The 19,661-nt window shown below is 41.6% G+C and overlaps 1 protein-coding gene across 1 annotated transcript in view; it reads left to right on the top strand.

Annotated features, from left to right (window-relative positions):
* Nucleotides 1-138: 138 nt before the first annotated feature.
* Nucleotides 139-19,661, top strand: part of Med17 (mediator complex subunit 17) — a 26,580-nt gene continuing 7,057 nt past the window's right edge. The window contains 10 exon segments of the mRNA XM_013028865.1: nt 139-491; nt 1,190-1,356; nt 6,296-6,473; nt 6,476-6,514; nt 9,525-9,661; nt 9,752-9,836; nt 10,700-10,852; nt 12,738-12,868; nt 14,290-14,474; nt 16,510-16,647. Of these exon segments, the coding sequence (XP_012884319.1) occupies nt 248-491; nt 1,190-1,356; nt 6,296-6,473; nt 6,476-6,514; nt 9,525-9,661; nt 9,752-9,836; nt 10,700-10,852; nt 12,738-12,868; nt 14,290-14,474; nt 16,510-16,647 (1,457 nt within the window). The 5' untranslated portion in view covers nt 139-247.

The following is a 19,661-nucleotide window of genomic DNA, read 5'->3' as shown; positions in this document are numbered from 1 at the left end:
CATTGAATATTATGATTCCTTTCTCCCACCTTTCCTCTGTCCTTCTGCTCTTGACCTCATGCCGGAAGCCCCGTGCGTGCGCAGTTTCGTGCTGTGAGGCTCGGGGGCGGGGCCTCGCAGTGCTTTGTGGGAGCGGCGCAGCGCGGGTGGTCTGTGGCTCAGTGCGGGCGCCCCGGGCTCCGCTCGGCTACTCGAGTTCTCCCGGTTCCTGCCCAGGCGTCCGGGTTCTTCCCGCCCCGTCGGCAGCATGTCGGGTGTGCGCGCTGTACGCATCAGCATCGAGTCGGCCTGCGAGAAGCAGGTGCAGGAGGTGGGCCTCGATGGCACGGAGACGTACCTGCAGCCGCTGTCCATGTCCCAGAACTTGGCGCGCCTGGCCCAGCGCATCGACTTCAGCCAGGGCTCGGGCTCCGAGGAGGAGGAGGCGGCGGGGCCCGAGGGCGACGCGCCGGACTGGCCGGGCGCCGGCGCCGACCAGGACGACGAGGAAGGTGCGGGGCAGTTTGTGGACCCTTGTGATCCCCTGGTGGCTGGGATTCGCCGCGGTTTTCAGCCACTGCCCCGGAGGTGGCGGTGGGGTTCCGCTCAGTACGCGGGCACGGTGCGGGTTCAACCGCCACAGGAGATTCCCCGCAACCACCTGTTTAAGGGGAACATGCTGGAAGAAGCCTGGCACCGGTGGTTTACGCCTGTGATCCTGCTACTAAGAAGGCTAAGGCTAGGGCTGGGAAGGTGGCTCAGTGGTAGAGCGCTTGCCTTGCATGCCTGAGGCCCTGGGTTCGATTCCCCAGCACCACATAAGCAAAAAGAAAAAAAAAGCCAGAAGTGGCGCTGTGGCTCAAGTGGTAGAGCACTAGCCTTGAGCTGAAGAGCTGAGGGACAGCGCCCAGGCCCAGAGTTCAGGCCCCATGACCGGACCAAAAAAAAATGAAGCCAGCCTGGGAGGGAGAGACTGAGTTGTCCCCAGTTGAGCTGTGGCTTAAGTGGTAAAATGCTGGCCTTGAGTGGAAAGAGCTGGAGTTCAAGTCCCGGTACTGGCACAAAAACAGGAGGGAGGAAAGCAGTGAGATAAAAGGGGGTGTTGGAAAGAAAAATAACGAGTTTTCTTTTTAGTACTTTTAAACCACTCAGTGATTTTTCTATCTTGTGTTCAATGTAATAGTTTTGTATTTCTTCTTTTGCTTTTTAGGGTTAGTAAAATTTCAACCTTCCTTATGGCCTTGGGACTCAGTGAGGAACAATCTGAGAAGTGCTCTGACAGAGATGTGTGTGCTCTATGATGTCCTCAGTATTGTTAGAGATAAAAAATTCATGACTCTGGACCCAGTCTCTCAGGATGCAATCCCTCCAAAACAGGTATAGTAATACTCATCTGTATAATACTTTCCTACTGAGTTTCTGGATTGTATTTTGGTTGTGTGCTTATTTTTGGTGGTTCCCTTCTCTTTTGATTGTATGTTTCATCGTGCTCCTTTATTTTTTTTTTCATTTTTCTTAAACAAAGCTTTAGTTGTTATAAAGATGATGTACAGAAGGATAACCTAAGTCAGGTAATGAATACATTTCTTTTTGGACAGTGTTACCTCTTCACTCTCTCCCAGTTTTTTCCTTCCATCCTCACCTACAAGTTGTATAGTTCATTTTCAATATAATGTACCCCTGCTGCCTTTGTTCACCCTTTGTCCCTCCATTTCTGTGCTCTTTTTACCCTCCTAAAGACAGATAAATGAACAAACAAGAAAAAAAAAACAACATAAACTATTGCTTCTATTTGCTCAAGTTCATTTTGGCCAATACTATTTTGTATGATCAAAGGATTGCATCTTTGTGGTTCTCTTCTAAGAGTATCCTCCTTTGGTCTCACTGTGTGTGAATGCCTAGAGTCCTTTGTAGTTTATGATGTCCCAGTGTATTTTAGATCTAACTTCTGCATATGAGACAAAATATGGATGGTTTGTTTCTCTGAGCTTGGCTTACCTCACTTAGCATGATTTGCCATCCATTTCCCTGCAAATAATGTCATCTTCCTAAAGGCTGTGTAAGATTCCATGTGTAGGACCACTTTTTTTTCTTTTTAATCCATTCCTTCTTTGGGACCAGGACCAGGTCTTAAGCTCAGTATCTGATGCTTACATTCACTTATTGGCTGGTACTCTGTGTGACCCCAAGTGGTGTTCTTTATTTTTTCCTTGAAAAATTAAGTCCAGAACAGATTTGAAGACTACTGGTCCAAAACAAAATCATAAAACTACATCTCTTACATATTTGCCCTTGGAAGAGATTTGTTCATAATGTAATAATTTAAAGCTTCCCAAATATTTGGAAATTTTTACAATCTTGGTACTTTGTTTTTGCTGTACAAAATGTGATGACAGGGATAAGAATGTGGCTTAGTGGTAGAGTACTTGCTAGCATGCATGAAGCCCTAGGTTTGATACCACAGTACCACATAAACAAAAACCCAGAAGTGGCGCATAGACTTGGGTTTAAATCCTTCTTCTCTCCTAAATAGCTGGTAGCATTAGTGGTTTATTTTCTTAAAAAAAAAAATCTTAGTTCTTCCCTCAAGTCTCTCTCTTTTTTTTTTGTGACTTCTCAGAAAAATAAACTGTGGAGCATAGTGCGAACTAGGTAGATGTTAATACTTGCCTTTTTTAAAAAGTGCATTCAGATGGTTGCCAGTTGTCTGTAATCCTAGCTACTCAGGAGGCTGCTATCTGAGGATTGTGGTTTAAAGCCAACCCCAGGCAGGAAAGTCTATGAGACTCTTACTTCCAGCTAACCACCAGAAACCCAAGAAGTAGTCCTGTGACTCAAAGTCATAGACTACTATCCTTAGACAAAAAAAGCTCACGGACAGCATGCAGGCCCTGAGTTCAAGCCCCACGACTAACAACAACAAAAAAGTGTATTCAACACAGTGGAATTCTACTCATCCATCAGAAAGAATAATATTGTACCATTTGTAAGGAAATGGAAAGACTTGGAAAAAATTAAACAAAGTAAGCCAGACCCAAAGAAACATAGATTGCATGGTTTCCCTCATTTGTGGTAACTCGAATGTGCCTATAAATCTACAAGTAAACACACTGGATGGTTACAAAACAAACATGAAAACAACACTGGGACATGGTAAATTATACAGCTCTCTAGACAGTCACACAGTAAGGCTAAAATAGGCTGTGATTAGGAGCAAATCACAAAGGCTCAATAGCTACGTGCATATAATCATAGAAAATAATATTTTACAAAATGAACTCCCAAGAGTTATTTTTGTTTTTTGGGTTTTTTTGTCAGTTGTGAGACTAGCTCTGGACCTGGGCGCTGTCCCTCAGATCTTCAGTTCAAGGCAAGCACTCTACCACTTGAGCCACAGTGCCACTTCCAGTTTTCTGAGTGGTTTATTGGAGATAAGAATCTCACAGACTTTCCTGCCTGGGCTGGCTTTGAACCATGATCCTCAGATCTCAGCCTCCTGAGTAGCTAGAATTATAGGCGTGAGCCACCAGTGTTGGGCTCCAAGAAATGTTTGTTGTTGCTGTTTTTGTTGTATCTTCCTTTTTTTAGTTTAGATGTCTTTGGGAGGGTCAGAGGGGAGCACAAAAAAGATGGAACAAAGGTGGACAAATGTAGCATTGGTACTCTACACTATGTTGAAAATGAACTATACAACTTGGTGGGGAGGATGGAAGGAAAAAACTGTGAGAGAGTGAAGGAAGGAGGTGACATGGTTCAAAAAGAAATGTATTCATTATGTGACTTATGTAACTAACCTTCTACATTACCTCTACGATAACAATAATATACATATGTATATATATGTATATATGTTTGTTTGGGTTATTTTTTTGCCAATCATGGGGCTTGAGCTCAGGTCCTGGGCACTGTCCTGAGCTGCTTTTGCTCAAGACTAGCATTTGAGTCACAGCACCACTTCTGTTTATGTGGTACTGAGGAATTGAACCCAGGGCTTCATGTATGCTAGGCAAGCACTCTACTTCTGAGCCACATTCCCAGCCCAATAAAATATATTAAAAATGTATCCAGAGCTGAAAAAGTGGCTTTAAGAAGTACCATCATAACAATAAAAGTATGTTCAGTCTTTGAACATTTGACTATGAAAGAGAGGTGTCAGACTGAGGAATTGGGAAATGGAGAGCCAGTAAACAAGGAGACTGCTGGGAAAGCCCTTAGAAAAACAAGATTGGAAGCAATAGCTTTAGGAATATTGAGCTGAAAGACTTCAGGGGACTCACTAAATCTACTTCATTTTGAAAAGAAAAAACTAAGGTACAGAGATTTTCCTTTGCTCATGTTGTACTCAAGCCAGTAGTTTGGGAGCCAAGACCTGAACTCCAGCACCTCATCCACTGGACCCTGCTTTCTCTACCCCTCTGCTTCTCCAGAGAGTAGTCTCCAGGAGCTAGCTCACTGCCTCTAAGAGCTGCTTTTGTTAGGCTCCCTTATATGGTGAAAAGATTAATTTGGTATTTCTTTGAAACTTTTGTTATTTCCACTCTTTAAAGCCAGAGTAAATAGTCCCTTAGTACTGTTTAATGCAGTATACAAATTGACAGTGATTATGGATATATATGTATTTACATATTACGTATGATGCATAGATTGATTTGTGATTAGTTTTCAGAAATCAGTATTCAATGCTGTATATATTAATACATGATTTCAATCATAGTTCCAAAGATAAACTCCTTTCTGCTCATGTAAATTACATTCAGTGGGATGATAGATTTATTTTCTTTCATACTGAACTCAGAGGCGCAGGTTCCAATCAATTTATATCATCCCCTCAGTCACTTTTTTTCTTTCTTTAATTCTTTTTATTTTTTTATGTGGTACTGAGGAATTAAGGCTAGAGCATCATGCATGTTAGGCAAGCACTCTACCAGTAAGCCACATTCCCAGTCTCTGTCACTCTTTGGTGCTGGGCTTCTTTTCTTTTCTTTATTATCTTTAGGTAGTTGCACAGAGGGTTTCAATTCAACATGTCAGTCTTTGAGTACACTGCATCTTGACCAATGTTACCCTTTTTATGATTCTCCCTTCTAACTCTAAGGTATTCCCTCAATTTTCCTAATTGCATTTGCATATATATATACATTGAATATTATGATTCCTTTCTCCCACCTTTCCTCTGTCCTTCTGCTCTTGACCTCATGTTCAATATGTACTTCCTGGTATTCATTTTGTTAGACTGTGACTTCTTTTTTGTTGTTGTTGTTGTTGTGTCATGTGGTCTGAACTCTGGGCCTGGGCGCTGTCCCTCAGCTCAAGGCTAGCACTCCACCACTTGAGCCACAGTGCTGCTCCAGCTTTTTCTGATTATGTGGTGCTGAGAAATCGAACCTAGGGCCTCATGCATGCAAGGCAAACACTCCACCACTGAACCTCCTTCCCGCCCAGACTGTGAGTTTTGTTTTTTTTTTTTGTCGCTCCTGGGGCTTGAACTCTGGGCCTGGGCGCTGTCCCTCAGCTCTTCAGCTCAAGGCGAGCGCTCTACCACTTGAGCTACAGCGCCACTTCCGATTTTCTGGTGGTTTATTGGAGATAGGAGTCTCACGGTCTCTGCTGCCCAGGCTGGCTTCAAACTGTGATCCTCAGATCTCAGCCTCCTGAGTAGCTAGGATTACAGGCGTGAGCCACCAGTGCCCGGCTTAGACTGTGAGTTCTTCAAAGACGTTAAACCAGTGGAATTTTCCTCAGCTAATCTTTCTTAAGGATTGGTGCTTCATCATGAAACCAGGCCTTCAGCACAGGATTACAGATGTTAGAATATGAGTGACACAGAAGAATACTTGTGAATAGCAATGTTAAGGGCAGCCTGTTACGAAGGGGTTGTATCTAAGCTAGCTTTGGCAGAAGTGATGCAGTAGTAAGTCCTAATGTCCAGTTGATGTTTTTCCTCCAACAGAGAACTTTGTGAATTGACCAAAGAAGTAGGTTCAGATTTTCTTTTATTAATTTATAGTTTGCCTCTTTGTTTTGTGGTACTGGGATGGAACCCAGGGCTTTGGCCTTTGGCTTATGAGGTAAGTATGCTTAACATTTGGGCCACACCTCCCACACAATTTTTTATTATCTTAAAAACTTCTTTTTGGCAGTGCTGAGGATAAGATTATCTTGTCAAAGGATTGCTGTGTATATGTCATCCTTCCTCTGTAGTTTCTAAATTTTCTCTCAAGCAGGTATCTTGTTACTGTGAAAACATGCAATTTTAATGTCGTCTACATATACAGCAGCAGTTTTGGATACAAACTTAATAGATTGTTTTTGATAGAATCCCCAGACACTGCAGCTGATATCTAAAAAGAAGTCACTTGCTGGAGCCGCACAGATCCTCCTGAAGGGCGCAGAAAGACTGACGAAATCCGTGACTGAAAACCAAGAGAGCAAGTTGCAAAGAGACTTCAACTCTGAACTCTTGCGATTAAGGCAACACTGGAAACTTAAAATAGTTGAGATAAAATTCTCAGAGATCTGAGCTACAGAAGTGCAGGTATAGATGTTTGTTAAAAACTGCTTCTTGTAAGCCAGGCACCGGTGGCTCACGCCTGTAATCCTAGCTACTCAGGAAGCTAAGATCTGAGGATTACGGTTCAAAGCCAGCCCAGGCAGGAAAGTCCATGAGACTCATAATTGCCACTAAAACCACCAGAAAACTGGAAGTGGCGCTGTGGCTGAAGTGGTAGAGCTCTAGTCTTGAGCTGAAGAGCTGAGGGATAGCACCCAGGCCCAGAGTTCAAGCCCCACAAGCAACAAAAAAAAACCCTGCTTCTTGTGGAAGAAGTTGACTATAATGTTATGTTTTTAAATAATACATTGTCAGCTGCATGTTACATTTAAAATTTTATTTCTGTATTTTAAGATAATAAAAAAATACAATTTTAAAATACATTCTGCACCTGAACTTACTTAAAAATTACTTCTGTACACATATGCTACTGCTATTCTCCCTTCCCTTTTTTTGTGTTGATACTAGGTTTTGAACTCAGGGCCTCTCATAGTTGGCACTCCATCACTTAAGCTATATTTCCAGTCTTTTTTTTTTTTGCTAGTCCTGGGGCTTGAACTTAGGGCCTACACACTGTCTCTGAGCTTCATTTGCACAAGGCTAGTGCTCTGCCACTGTAGCCACAGTGCTACTTGGTTTTTCTGTTTCTGTGTTACTAAGGAATGGAACTCAGGGCTTCATGCATGCTAGGCAAGCATTCTACCTCTAAGCCACATTCCCAACCTTCCATTTTTGTTTTTTGTTTTTTTAACTGTTCAATTGGAGATTGGAGATACTGTCTCTTGGACTTTTCTGTCCCTACTGGCTTTGAACTCAATCCTCCAGGTCTCAGCTTCCTGAGTAGCTAAGATTATATCAATGAGTTCTGGTTGCCCAACCAAAACTATTTCTATGATAGCCCTATAATAAGTAACTTAGCTTTTATCTGAATCCCTACTAATACATTTAATAGAAGATTCAACTGGGTTTATCAGGGTTACAGTTCAGTAGAGTGAAAGCTTTCAATGCTAAGAATTGAAGCAAGGAGTCCTGGCTGGGACACTTGTGACAGCAGTAGTAGAGTGATGTGTTATGACGAAGACTCATGCCAGAGCAAGCTACCATATCTTAAAATTAAAAGAAGGTAAACTGAGATAGTTAAGTGAGATACTGGAGGACCTAAATGCTTCAGCATTAGTATGAAGTGGGAGAGTTCTGAACCAAGAAAATAAAAATCCAGGGCTGGGAAGATGGCTCAGTGGTAGAGCGCTTGCCTTGCATGCCTGAGGCCCTGGGTTGGATTCCTCAGCACCACGTAAGCAAAAAGAAAGCTGGAACTGGCACTGTGGCTCAAGTGGTAGAGTGCTAGCCTTGAGCTAAGAGCTGAGGGACAGCGCCCAGGCCCAGTTCAGGCTCTATGACCGGACCCAAAAAAAAAAAAAAGAAAAGAAAAATCCCCCTGCAAAGCTAACAAAGTTATTTTTACATTTTAATAGGTAAGATTATTAGAAGCAGTGCTTTCTGGTTTTAAACGTGTTTTTAATCCACAAATAATTATACACAAATATATATTTTTGGGGGGGGGGGTTCGGTCGTGGGGCCTGAACTCTGGGCCTGGGCGCTGTCCCTCAGCTCTCACTTAGCTCAAGGCTAGCACTCTACCACTTGAGCCACAGCGCCACTTCCGGCTTTTTTCTTTTTGCTTATGTGGTGCTGAGGAATCGAACCCAGGGCCTTGAGCCACCTTCCCAGCCCCTCAACAAATATATTTCTTTTACGGATAACCATCCTTGATTGTGAAAGAATTCAGTTACATTGCATTACATTGTGTTAGTGTGTATATGAAATGGTTGAAAAAAGATGTTGTATGTATGTTCTTCATCTTTCTGTGACTAGATTCAGAATACTTCTATTGTAATCTGGTTACAGAGGCTGAGCTCCAATGGTGTCTCATTCCTGAAACCTCAGTCTGAAGAATTATCTTCTAAAAGCAATCTGTTATCAAATATACATTCCAAATATTTGACCTATGCATTTTATTTATTTATTTTTTGGCAGTTCGTGGGGGCTGAACTCTGGGCCTGGGCACTGCCCTCAGCTCGTCAGCTCAAGGCTAGCACCTACCATTTGAGCCACAGTGCCACTTCTGGCTTTTTCTGCTTATGTGGTGCTAAAGAATTGAACCCAGGCCTCGTGCATGTGAGGCAAGCACTCTACCACTGAGCCACCTTCCCAGCCCCTGGCCTATGCATTTTATATAACAGTGATACCATAAGACTAAAGATATTGAGTTATAGTCGCAGCCTAGGTTTATTATGTTTTTAGAATAATGAACAAGCTGGGTGCCAGTGGCTCATGTCTGTAATCCTAGCTACTCAGGAGGCTAAAATCACAGTTCAAAGCCAGCCTGGGCAGAAAAGTCTGTGAAACTCATTTCCAATAAACCACTTGAAAACCAGAAGTGGCACTGTCTCAAACAGTAGAATGCTCGTCTTGAGCTGAAGAGCGCAGGGACAGTCCCCAGGCCCAGAGTTCAAGCCCCATGACCGACAAAAAAAAATAATGAACAAGTTGGGCACTAGTGGCCCATGCTTTAATCTTACCTAGGATTACTGCTCCCGGGGGCTGAGATCTGAGGACCATAGTTGGAAGCCAGCCAAGGCAGGAAAATCTGTGAGAATCTTATCTCCAATGTACTACCAGCTGAAAGTGGAGCTGTGGCTGAAGTGGTAAAGTGCTAACCTTGAGCACAAACACTAAAGGACAATCAGTAACCAGGCTCATGAGTTCAAGGCCTAATATTGGTGCTCACGCACACACACACACACACACACACACACACACACACACACACGATAACAGTTTCTGCTTTTCCCCCTTTGCTCACTGCTTCTTCCTTTCCCCCTTTTTTTGTTGGGAACTTAATTTTTGTGCATGTAAAGTATTATATACATAATAACATTCTAACTGAATATATTAAATGTTTTCTGTTTCCCTATCTTGATTAACTCTTTAGGATCTCTTTTTCCACATCATGGTACATTTGAAGTAATAAAGAACACAGATATTGATCTGGATAAGAAGATACCTGAAGACTACTGTCCCTTGGATGTCCAAATTCCTAGTGATTTAGAGGGATCTGCATACATCAAGGTATTTGTGAAAGAATTCCTCAATAAATCTTATTAATATTCCTTGAAGCTACTTTGCTAATGTTTCCTTCGTGTCTTTATTGTCATACAGGTTTCTATTCAGAAGCAGGCTCCAGACATAGGTGATCTTGGCACAGTTAATCTCTTCAAGCGACCTTTGCCCAAGTCCAAGCCAGGTGTAGTTATGTGCCATCCTTTTTTTATATTAATTTACATTTACAAATAAGTCAGGCATAAATATAGAAAAGGAAAATAGGTACTTTGAAGTAAGAATAATTGGGAATATAACTTAAAACTATATTATTGTTATTTTTTTTGCTGGTACCAGGGTTTGTGCTTACCCAGCTAGCTTGATTGCCATGCCTCCAGCCTGGCTTTTCTTTTCCCCCCTTTCAGTCACAGGGCTTGAACTCAGGGCCTGGATGCTGTCTCTGAACTGGAGAATAGTGTTCTGCCACTTTGAGCCCCAGCCACTTTCAGTTTTCTGGTGGTTAATTGGAGATATGAGTCTCTTAGACTTTACTGCTTGGGCTGACTTTGAACCATGGTCCTCAGATCTCAGTCTTCTGAGTAGCTAGGATTATAAGCATAAGCCATCAGCACCCTGCTCAACTTGGCTTTTTACTGCTTAATTAGATATAGTGCCTTAAGGACTTTTCTCTGGGTTGGCTATGCTGTGATCCTTCAGATCTCAGCCTCCTGAGTAGTTAGGATTACAGGTGTGAGCCACTGGCACCCAGCCTGTTGTTTATTTATTTGTTTAATTTAGACAGAGTGGCCTTGAACTTGCACTCCTAATCTCAACTTTACAAGTTCTTTGGTTATCAGCATGCATCATTTTGCCTAGTTTTGAAATTATACTTCTTATGATTTGTAAGTACATGAAGAGCTTAGCTGTACTTTTATTTTGGGATTAAACTTACCCGTTTAAAAGAAGTAAGATGTTCATATTTTAGGAATTAAATGTTTTGCTAGGTTTTTAGAGTTTTCTGGGTTATGTGGATAGATAATTTGAATTATACCTGTGCTTATCTTTCAGGCTCCCCACACTGGCAGATGAAGTTAGAAGCAGCACAGAACGTTCTCTTGTGTAAAGAAATTTTTTCACAGCTCTCTCGGGAAGCTGTTCAAATTAAATCACAGATACCTCACATCGTGGTGAAAAACCAGATTATCTCTCAGCCCTTCCCAAGTAAGAACAGCCAACCCTTTTGAGATGTAATAATAAGACTGGTTTGGAGGTCGCTCTTTGCCTGTGTGGGGAAAATAGCAAGATCAGAGGTGGTGTGCTGCCCATGATGGCATCCAGGTGGCGTCCAGACTAAGGTGTAATTGCCAGTTGTGTGCTGCGTTTGATGCAGCAATGGACTTTAAAACTGTATGTTACAAGTCTGTACTTGCATGACTGTTAGCAACAGTATTTCTTTCTTGGTGGTGGTGGTGGTAATGGGGTTTGAATTCAGAGCTTCATACTTTATTCTACCACTTGAATCATATATTCAGGACTTTTTACTTTGTTAGGTTTCAGATTGCGACTAACATTTTTGCCAGGGCCAGCCTTGGATCACCATTCTAGCTCTGCCTTCCACATACCTGGGATTACAGATGAATTCCACTATACTTACTTATTTTTGAGATATGGTCTCTCTAACTTTTTGCCTAGACTGGCCTCACACTGTGATCTTCCTGACTTCTGCCTTTGAAGTAGCTGGGATTCAGGCATGACCTATCATCCCCAGTGTGTACTAGTTTTTTGTTGTTGGTGTTAGTTATGGGGCTTGAACTCAGGGCCTGGGTACTTGCCCTGACCCCTGATCTCTTCTGCTCAAGACTATTGCTCTATCACTTTTATATTTTTCTTTTTTTTTTTTTTCCGGTCGTGGGGCCTGAACTCTGGGCCTGATCGCTGTCCCTCAGCTCTTCAGCTCAAGGCTAGCGCTCTACCACTTGAGCCACAGCACCACTTCCAGCTTTTTTCTTTTTGCTTATGTGGTGCTGAGGAATCGAACCCAGGGCTTCATGCATGCAAGGCAAGCATTCTGTGACTAAGCCATTTTCCCAGCCCATGCTCTATCACTTTTAAACCATAGCTCCACTTCCAATTTTCTGGTGTTTAATTGGAGATAAGAGTCTTATCTCCAAAACCCTGGCTGGGCTTTAAACTGCAATCCTTGGTTCTCAGCCTCCTGAGTATCTAGCATTACAGGTGTTAAGCCACCAGCACCCAGCTTCAGTAGTTGTTTGGAAATGATATATATATGAATGCCAGTTTTTAACTGTTCAAATGCAATTTGACTTACTTTAGAAATCAGTTTGTTATTAGGTGTTTACTTTTTTCACATAAATTTGTAAGACTTTATTTAAGTCTTATCACGGAAATAAGGTTTTACAAGTGAAGAAGTCCATCATAGCTCTCATGGAAGCAGGAAAGAGTATCTGTTCTTCTGTTCTACTTGGTAAGGCCAGATACTGTGTACTAAAGGAAAAAACAAAACTTGCTTTTTTTTTTTTTTTTGGTTGGTCATGGGGCTTGAACTCAGGGACTGAGGAACTGTTCCTCAGCTCAAGGCTAGTGCTCTACCACTTGAGCCATGGCATCACTTCCAGTTTCCTGTTGGTTTATTGGAATAAGTGTTTCATGGCTTTTCCTGCCTGGGCTGGCTTTGAACTGTGATCCTCAGATCTCAGCCTCCTGAGTAGCTAGGATTACAGGCGTGAGTCACCAGGGCCGGGCTAAAACTTGCTTTTTATAGTTTTGTAAAGGAAGGAAGAAAAATGAATAGATTGTTCACTAACCACAGCTTAAGGTCAGGAGCTATATTGTATACAATTGAAATGATCAGATATTTAACAAAAATTGAATGATTAAAATACATGAGAGTATTATATGTATAAGTGATCATTTTGGAATAAAAACATTGATCATAAGACCTGATCTTCAAGTTTAGCATCTTGTTTGTGAATGAGCTGTCATTATCCCTTAGGAAGACATTTGAGAATGTGGCTATGGTTAAACTTTGTGAAGATAGTTCTTTTTTACATCTTGGGTAACTTGCATCTGTTCTTTTTATAAACAGGTTTGCAGTTATCTATTTCATTGTGCCATTCCTCAAATGATAAGAAATCCCAAAAATCAGCTTCTGAGAAGCAAAGTGCAGAGGACCACCTCTATGTTCTAGAGCATAACTTGCACCTGCTGATTAGAGAGGTAAGTAGATGTTTCTGTGAACTGTGGCCAGCAAGTACCTCCCCTCAGCTTCATGTCAGTGCATAGTACCTGGTGTGGAAGATGTTTGCTGTACTAGGGGATTCAGGTTCCCAAGCACACCTTCTAGAGGTAGGGATATATCACAGGTTTTATAGTTGAGGTTCAGGACACAACTGAGAAGATCAGAGAGAAGAGGAATTCCAACAGGGAAAGAAAGGGATGGGAAATTGTTGCCACTGCTTGTGTGAATAGAAAGTTTCAAGAGTACTGTTTCACAGTGGAAGACTAATTTCCTTTTTCTTTTTTTGTCAGTTGTGGTGCTTGAACTCTGGGTCTGGGTGCTATCCCTGAGCACTTCAGGTCAAGGCTAGCACTCTACCACTAGAGCCATGGCACTACTTCAGGCTTTTTCTGCTTATGTGGTGCTGAGGAATCAAACCCAGGGTCTCACGCATGCAAGGCAAGCACTCTACCAATGAGCCATCTTCCCAGCCCCTGGAAGACTAATTTCAAAAGGATCTGAGAAATTACATAGAAATACTTGTTCTAATCTCTGTCACACTCCCAGATCTGCTTTACTTGATTGTAGTGGCATAAAAGCCATTGCTTCCAAAAGGCTGCTGTGATCCTAAGGAGACAGACTTAGGAATCTCGAGTACAGGGTGTAGTGGAATACCTTATCTACTGATTGCATATGTTCTGTTCTTGAGGCTCAATGACAAAAATTGTTTTGTATTTTTTTACTTACTATTTTGTGCTTGTCCTGGGACTTGAACTCAGGGCCTGAGTGCTGTCCCTGAGCTTCTGTCCCTTAACAATAGCTCATGGCTAGTGCTCTGCCATTCTGAACCATAGCTCTACTTCCTGCTTTGATGGTTAATTGGAAACAGAAGTCTCACGGACTTTCCTGCTGTGCAGGCTGGCTTTGAACCATGATCCTCAGATCTCAGCCTCCTAAATGGCTAGGATTACAGGCGTGATCCACCAGCATCCAATTGTTTTGTATTTTAAAACTTTTTATTTTATTAACTTTTTTATTGTGAAAATACCATACAGAGGTGTTACAATTACATGAGCAAGGTAATGAGTACATTTCTTATCAAGCATTGTTGTCTCCTCCTTTGTTTCCCCTTACTCTCCCTGCCCTCTCATCATCATCCCCTCCCATTTGTTTTTTCCCTTCCCCTCTTTTAAAACTTTTATAATAAAAATTACAACTTGAGAAGTACCCTTCTTTTTACAAACCTGTATTAGTATGACTTAGTGATGCTAGTGTTTATCTCTGTTCCTTTTATTTGTAATTCAAATAGAAACAAATTCAAATTGTTTTTCATGGTCCAGGATAGCAGCTCTGCTGTGATTAAATGTTGTGTACTATTTACTAGTTTGTATTAATTAATTAAAATGGCTTTTCTTGTCAGTTTCATAAACAGACCTTGAGTTCTGTCATGATGCCACACCCAGCAAGTGCACCTTTTGGCCACAAGAGAATGAGGCTTTCAGGTCCTCAAGCTTTTGATAAAAATGAAATTAATTCGTTACAGTCCAGTGAAGGGCTTCTGGAAAAAATAATTAAACAAGCAAAGCATATTTTTCTGAGGAACAGGTAAGAATGAGGCAACTTATGATTTCTTTATGAAGCTGAAATCTTTTTCCAGTATTGCTTCATGCAGTGATTTTTTTGGATGCCCTAACCATTTTTTCTAGAAGGAAGGGGGTGGCTGCAATGTGGGAGTTTATGGTCATCCAATTGGTCCTGTTAAATATAGAGAAGACTTAAATCCATAGCCATTCTTAATTAAGCCTTTAAAAATTTGCAAAGACAGCTGGGTGCCGGTGGCTCATGCCTGTAATCCTAGCTACTTAGGAGGCTGAGCTCTGAGGATCATGATTCAAAGCCAGCCCAAGGCAGGAAAGTCTGGGAAACTTATCTCCAATAAGCCATCAGAAAACCAGAAGTGGCACTGTGGTTCAAGTGGTAGAGCGCTAGCCTTGAATTGAAGAGCTGAGGGACAGCGCCCAAGCCCAGAGTTCAAGCCCCATGACCAACAAAAAAAAATTATTTTATTCCCCGCCCCACCCCAAAGACACAGTTGGGAAAGGGGGGGGGGGTGTATGATGACCAAGATGCATTGTATTCATCAATGAGCATGTTGATGGGAAACTTTTGTACAACTAAAAATAATCTTTTTAAGTTAAAAAAAATTGCAGAAATTGTTGATTAGCAATGTGCTTTAGAAGCAGGTGCCAGTGGCTCATGCCTATCTGAGGATCGAGGTTCAAAGCCAGCCCAGGCAGGGAAATCTGTGAGACTCTAATTTCCACTACTCAAAAAAGCCAGAAGTTGCACTGTGACTCAAGTGGTAGAGTGCTCACCTTGAGCAAAAGAATCAGAGACAGCACCCAGGCCAAGAGTTCAGGCCCCAGGATCAGCCAAAAATGAAATGTGCCTTATGAAACCAGATTTGTTTTTTCTTTATTTTGAATCCAGAATCATATAACTTTCTCTTTTTTTTCTTTTCTTTTTTTTTTTTTTTTTTTGCCAGTCCCGGGGTTTAAACTCAAGGCCTGGGCACTGTTCCTCTTTGTGCTCAAGGCTAGCGTTCTACCACTTTGAGCTACAGTTCCACTTTTGAGTTTTCTGGTGGTTAGTTGAAGATAATAGTCTCACGGACCTTCCCAGCTTCAAACTGTGATCCTCAGATCTCAGCCTCCTGAGTAGCTAGAATTACAGGAATGAGCTACTGGCACCCAGCTTCCCTGTACTTTATTTATTAATTTTGGTCATGGGACTTGAAGTGTGGATCTGGGTGTCATCTCTCAGTTCTTCAGCTCAAGGCAAGCACTCTACCACTGGATCCATAGCTCCACTTTTGGTTTTCTGGTGGTTAATTGGAGATAAGAGTCTCACAGACTTTCCTGCCCAGACTGGCTTTGAACTGCAATCCTCAGATGTCAGCCTCCTGAGTAGGATTACAGGTGTGAGCTACCAGCACCCAGCTTTCCCTGAACCTTTTTACTCAAAGCTAGTGCTGTACCACTTGAACTGTAGCTCCACTTCTGGCTTTTTAAAAAAATATAATTTTATTGTTATTATTAAGTTATTGTACATATGGGTTTTTACCATTTCATAAGTCAGGTAATGAGTACATTTCTTTTTGGGAAATGTCATCCCTTTGCTCTTTCCCTGTTTTCCCTCTTTTGTCCCTGCCCATAAGTTACGTAGCTGTATCCACATAGTGTATACTGAATAGCATGATTGCATTTGTTTACCCTTCCTCCTTCCCTTTCTGGGTCCCTGCTTTGATCTGTCTGAAAGAGAAAAAAAGAAAACTAGAGCAAAAATAAACACCACCAACAGCAACCACTTCTGGCTTTTTGATGGTTAATTGGAGGTTAAGAGCCTCATAGACTTTACTGAAATCACTGGCTTTAAACCTTGATCCTCAGAGCCCAGTCTCCTAGTTGTAGACATGAGCCACAGGCTCAGCTATTTCTTTAAAATCTTCACTTTTCAAATGTTGGGATTATAAGAAAATAGCAACTTGATTTGCAAATTTTTATATACTTGATGAGTGATTCAAACCCTGTCATGGGATATGGTGACTTTTTATAAACATTTAACTTCTTTTCTTTTAAAGAACAGCTGCAACCATTGACAGCTTGTCAAGCCGCATTGAGGATCCCCAGATACAGGCTCACTGGTCCAATATCAACGATGTTTACGAATCCAGTGTGAAGGTGTTGATCACATCACAGGGCTATGAACAAATATGCAAGTAAGTATCAAAAATTGAAGTTAGGCATTTTATTGAGTTGCTTGGTTTTTGTTCTTACTGTTGTTGTTTGTTGGACATGGGGCCTGAACTCTGGGCCTTGACACTGTCCCTCATCTCTTCAGCTCAAGGCTAGTGTTCTACCTCTCGAGCCACAGTGCCACTTCAGGCTTTTTCTGCTTATGTGGTGCTGAGGAATTGAACCCAGGGCCTCATACATGCAAGGCAAGCTCTCTACTACTGAGCCACCTTCCCAGCCCTTGAGTTGTTATTTATGGGTGTTTGCTAGAGAATTCCTTTGTGTTTTTGGTTTGTTAGAGTGATAACATTTCAGTCAATTATCTAACTGTTAGGTGTTAGCAAGACCAAGGAGTCAGGATGTCTAGAATAGTCTATTAGGTAAATTAGGCCCACACATTTGTGCTACAGGGAGCATTGAGCATAAGGCCCTGCCTCCATATATATATATATATATATATATATATATATATATTACAGCTACTTCAAATTTTGCCTAGAAGTGTGCAAGTAGCATACTGGAAATAAGGATGGTCATTTAGGTTACAGCATGTGCTCTGCATGTTGCAACTACAGTGACCTAAATTTTGTAGCTCTTTATTTACCTTGTGTTGGTGCAGTATCTAGTATAGTTCATGATTATGCATTTTTGTTGTTGTTTTGGTTGTGGGGCTTGAACTCAGGGCCTGGGCACCTCTGTCCCTGACCTCTTTTGCTCAAGGCTAGTGCCCTACTACTTTGAGCCACAGTGCCAATTTCGAGTTTTGAGTGGTTAGTTGGAGACAAGAGTCTCGTGGGGATTTTTCTGCCTGGGCTGACTTTGAATCACGATTCTCAGCCTCCTGAATAGCTAGGATTTCAGGCCTGAGTCACCAGTGCCTGGCTTTGATTATACCTATTAAAACAGGCTGATATCAATGGGTCTGTGAAGTAGCAACATAATTTTGTCCCACTGTTCTCAGAGATGCTTGATTTATACTCACAAGCCAGAAGTTAGTAAAATTGTCTCAGAGCCATGAAAACATATTGAGGCTTCCCTTTGAGTCTCTAGCCAATAAGTAATTGACAAGATATAGCCGAGTCTCCTCCCCTAGTTAGTATGTCTGTTTTCCAAGTGGCAGCTGTTAAATTTCAGACTTATCTATTATGTGAACAAACACTTTGAGACACAAAATCATCACCCTTTGAAACAGGAAAAGAATATGCATTTATAATGCTATTCTCAGTGTGGCAGTTTAACTTTACTGTTTCCTAATGAAAAGTGGTGCATAAGTGTAGGATTTTGAATCTTCTAGGGAAGGAAGTGGAGTGAAACTAAATCAGAGCTTTCTTCTCTATCTAATGAAGTAAGGTTATTGGGTGATTTGGCAGTAGGATGGGAGAAATGGGTGTTGAATGTAGATGGAACAAATTCCAAGTGAGTTTTTAACCTGTTAAGACTAGGTAAAAGAATCACAAACTATAGTTGTATGGTCATCTACTTTTGTGTTTAAAATTTTCCATAACCGGAGAACAAATGAGCATAAAAGAAAGAGATAATTACTAGCATCTAACAGTTGATTTATGTCTAGACTCAACACCAAAACAACTGAGATTCTGGTTATAGTACCCAATGTAAGTTCTGTGAATAAAGTTTAGTGATGATGTAGCCTTGACAGAATTAGTAGAAGAGAGCTGACTGAGTATGGTAGTTCCTTCCTATAATCCCAGCATTTGGGAAGCTAAGACAGGAGGATTTCAAGCTTGAGGCGAGCCCAGACTACATAGCAAAACTCTCTCACCAAAACAAAAAAAAGAAAAAGAGCAATAAAATGGAAAAAAGAATCAGAGGAGAGAAAGGAGATAGAGGGAGAAACTGAATGCCTTTTTCCTCATTTTTTTTTGGGGGGGGGGGAGGGTCCGGTCGTGGGGCCTGAACTCTGGGCCTGGGTGCTGTCCCTCAGCTCTTCAGCTCAAGGCTAGTGCTCTACCACTTGAGCCATGGCATCACTTCCAGTTTCCTGTTGGTTTATTGGAATAAGTGTTTCATGGCTTTTCCTGCCTGGGCTGGCTTTGAACTGTGATCCTCAGATCTCAGCCTCCTGAGTAGCTAGGATTACAGGCGTGAGTCACCAGGGCCGGGCTAAAACTTGCTTTTTATAGTTTTGTAAAGGAAGGAAGAAAAATGAATAGATTGTTCACTAACCACAGCTTAAGGTCAGGAGCTATATTGTATACAATTGAAATGATCAGATATTTAACAAAAATTGAATGATTAAAATACATGAGAGTATTATATGTATAAGTGATCATTTTGGAATAAAAACATTGATCATAAGACCTGATCTTCAAGTTTAGCATCTTGTTTGTGAATGAGCTGTCATTATCCCTTAGGAAGACATTTGAGAATGTGGCTATGGTTAAACTTTGTGAAGATAGTTCTTTTTTACATCTTGGGTAACTTGCATCTGTTCTTTTTATAAACAGGTTTGCAGTTATCTATTTCATTGTGCCATTCCTCAAATGATAAGAAATCCCAAAAATCAGCTTCTGAGAAGCAAAGTGCAGAGGACCACCTCTATGTTCTAGAGCATAACTTGCACCTGCTGATTAGAGAGGTAAGTAGATGTTTCTGTGAACTGTGGCCAGCAAGTACCTCCCCTCAGCTTCATGTCAGTGCATAGTACCTGGTGTGGAAGATGTTTGCTGTACTAGGGGATTCAGGTTCCCAAGCACACCTTCTAGAGGTAGGGATATATCACAGGTTTTATAGTTGAGGTTCAGGACACAACTGAGAAGATCAGAGAGAAGAGGAATTCCAACAGGGAAAGAAAGGGATGGGAAATTGTTGCCACTGCTTGTGTGAATAGAAAGTTTCAAGAGTACTGTTTCACAGTGGAAGACTAATTTCCTTTTTCTTTTTTTGTCAGTTGTGGTGCTTGAACTCTGGGTCTGGGTGCTATCCCTGAGCACTTCAGGTCAAGGCTAGCACTCTACCACTAGAGCCATGGCACTACTTC

The sequence above is a fragment of the Dipodomys ordii genome, unplaced genomic scaffold (assembly GCF_000151885.1).
Source record: "Dipodomys ordii isolate 6190 unplaced genomic scaffold, Dord_2.0 Scaffold114, whole genome shotgun sequence".
NCBI classification, from domain to species: Eukaryota; Metazoa; Chordata; class Mammalia; order Rodentia; family Heteromyidae; genus Dipodomys; species Dipodomys ordii.
Note: the sequence above shows the minus strand (reverse complement) of the source record. Positions and strands in the feature narration are given on the sequence as shown.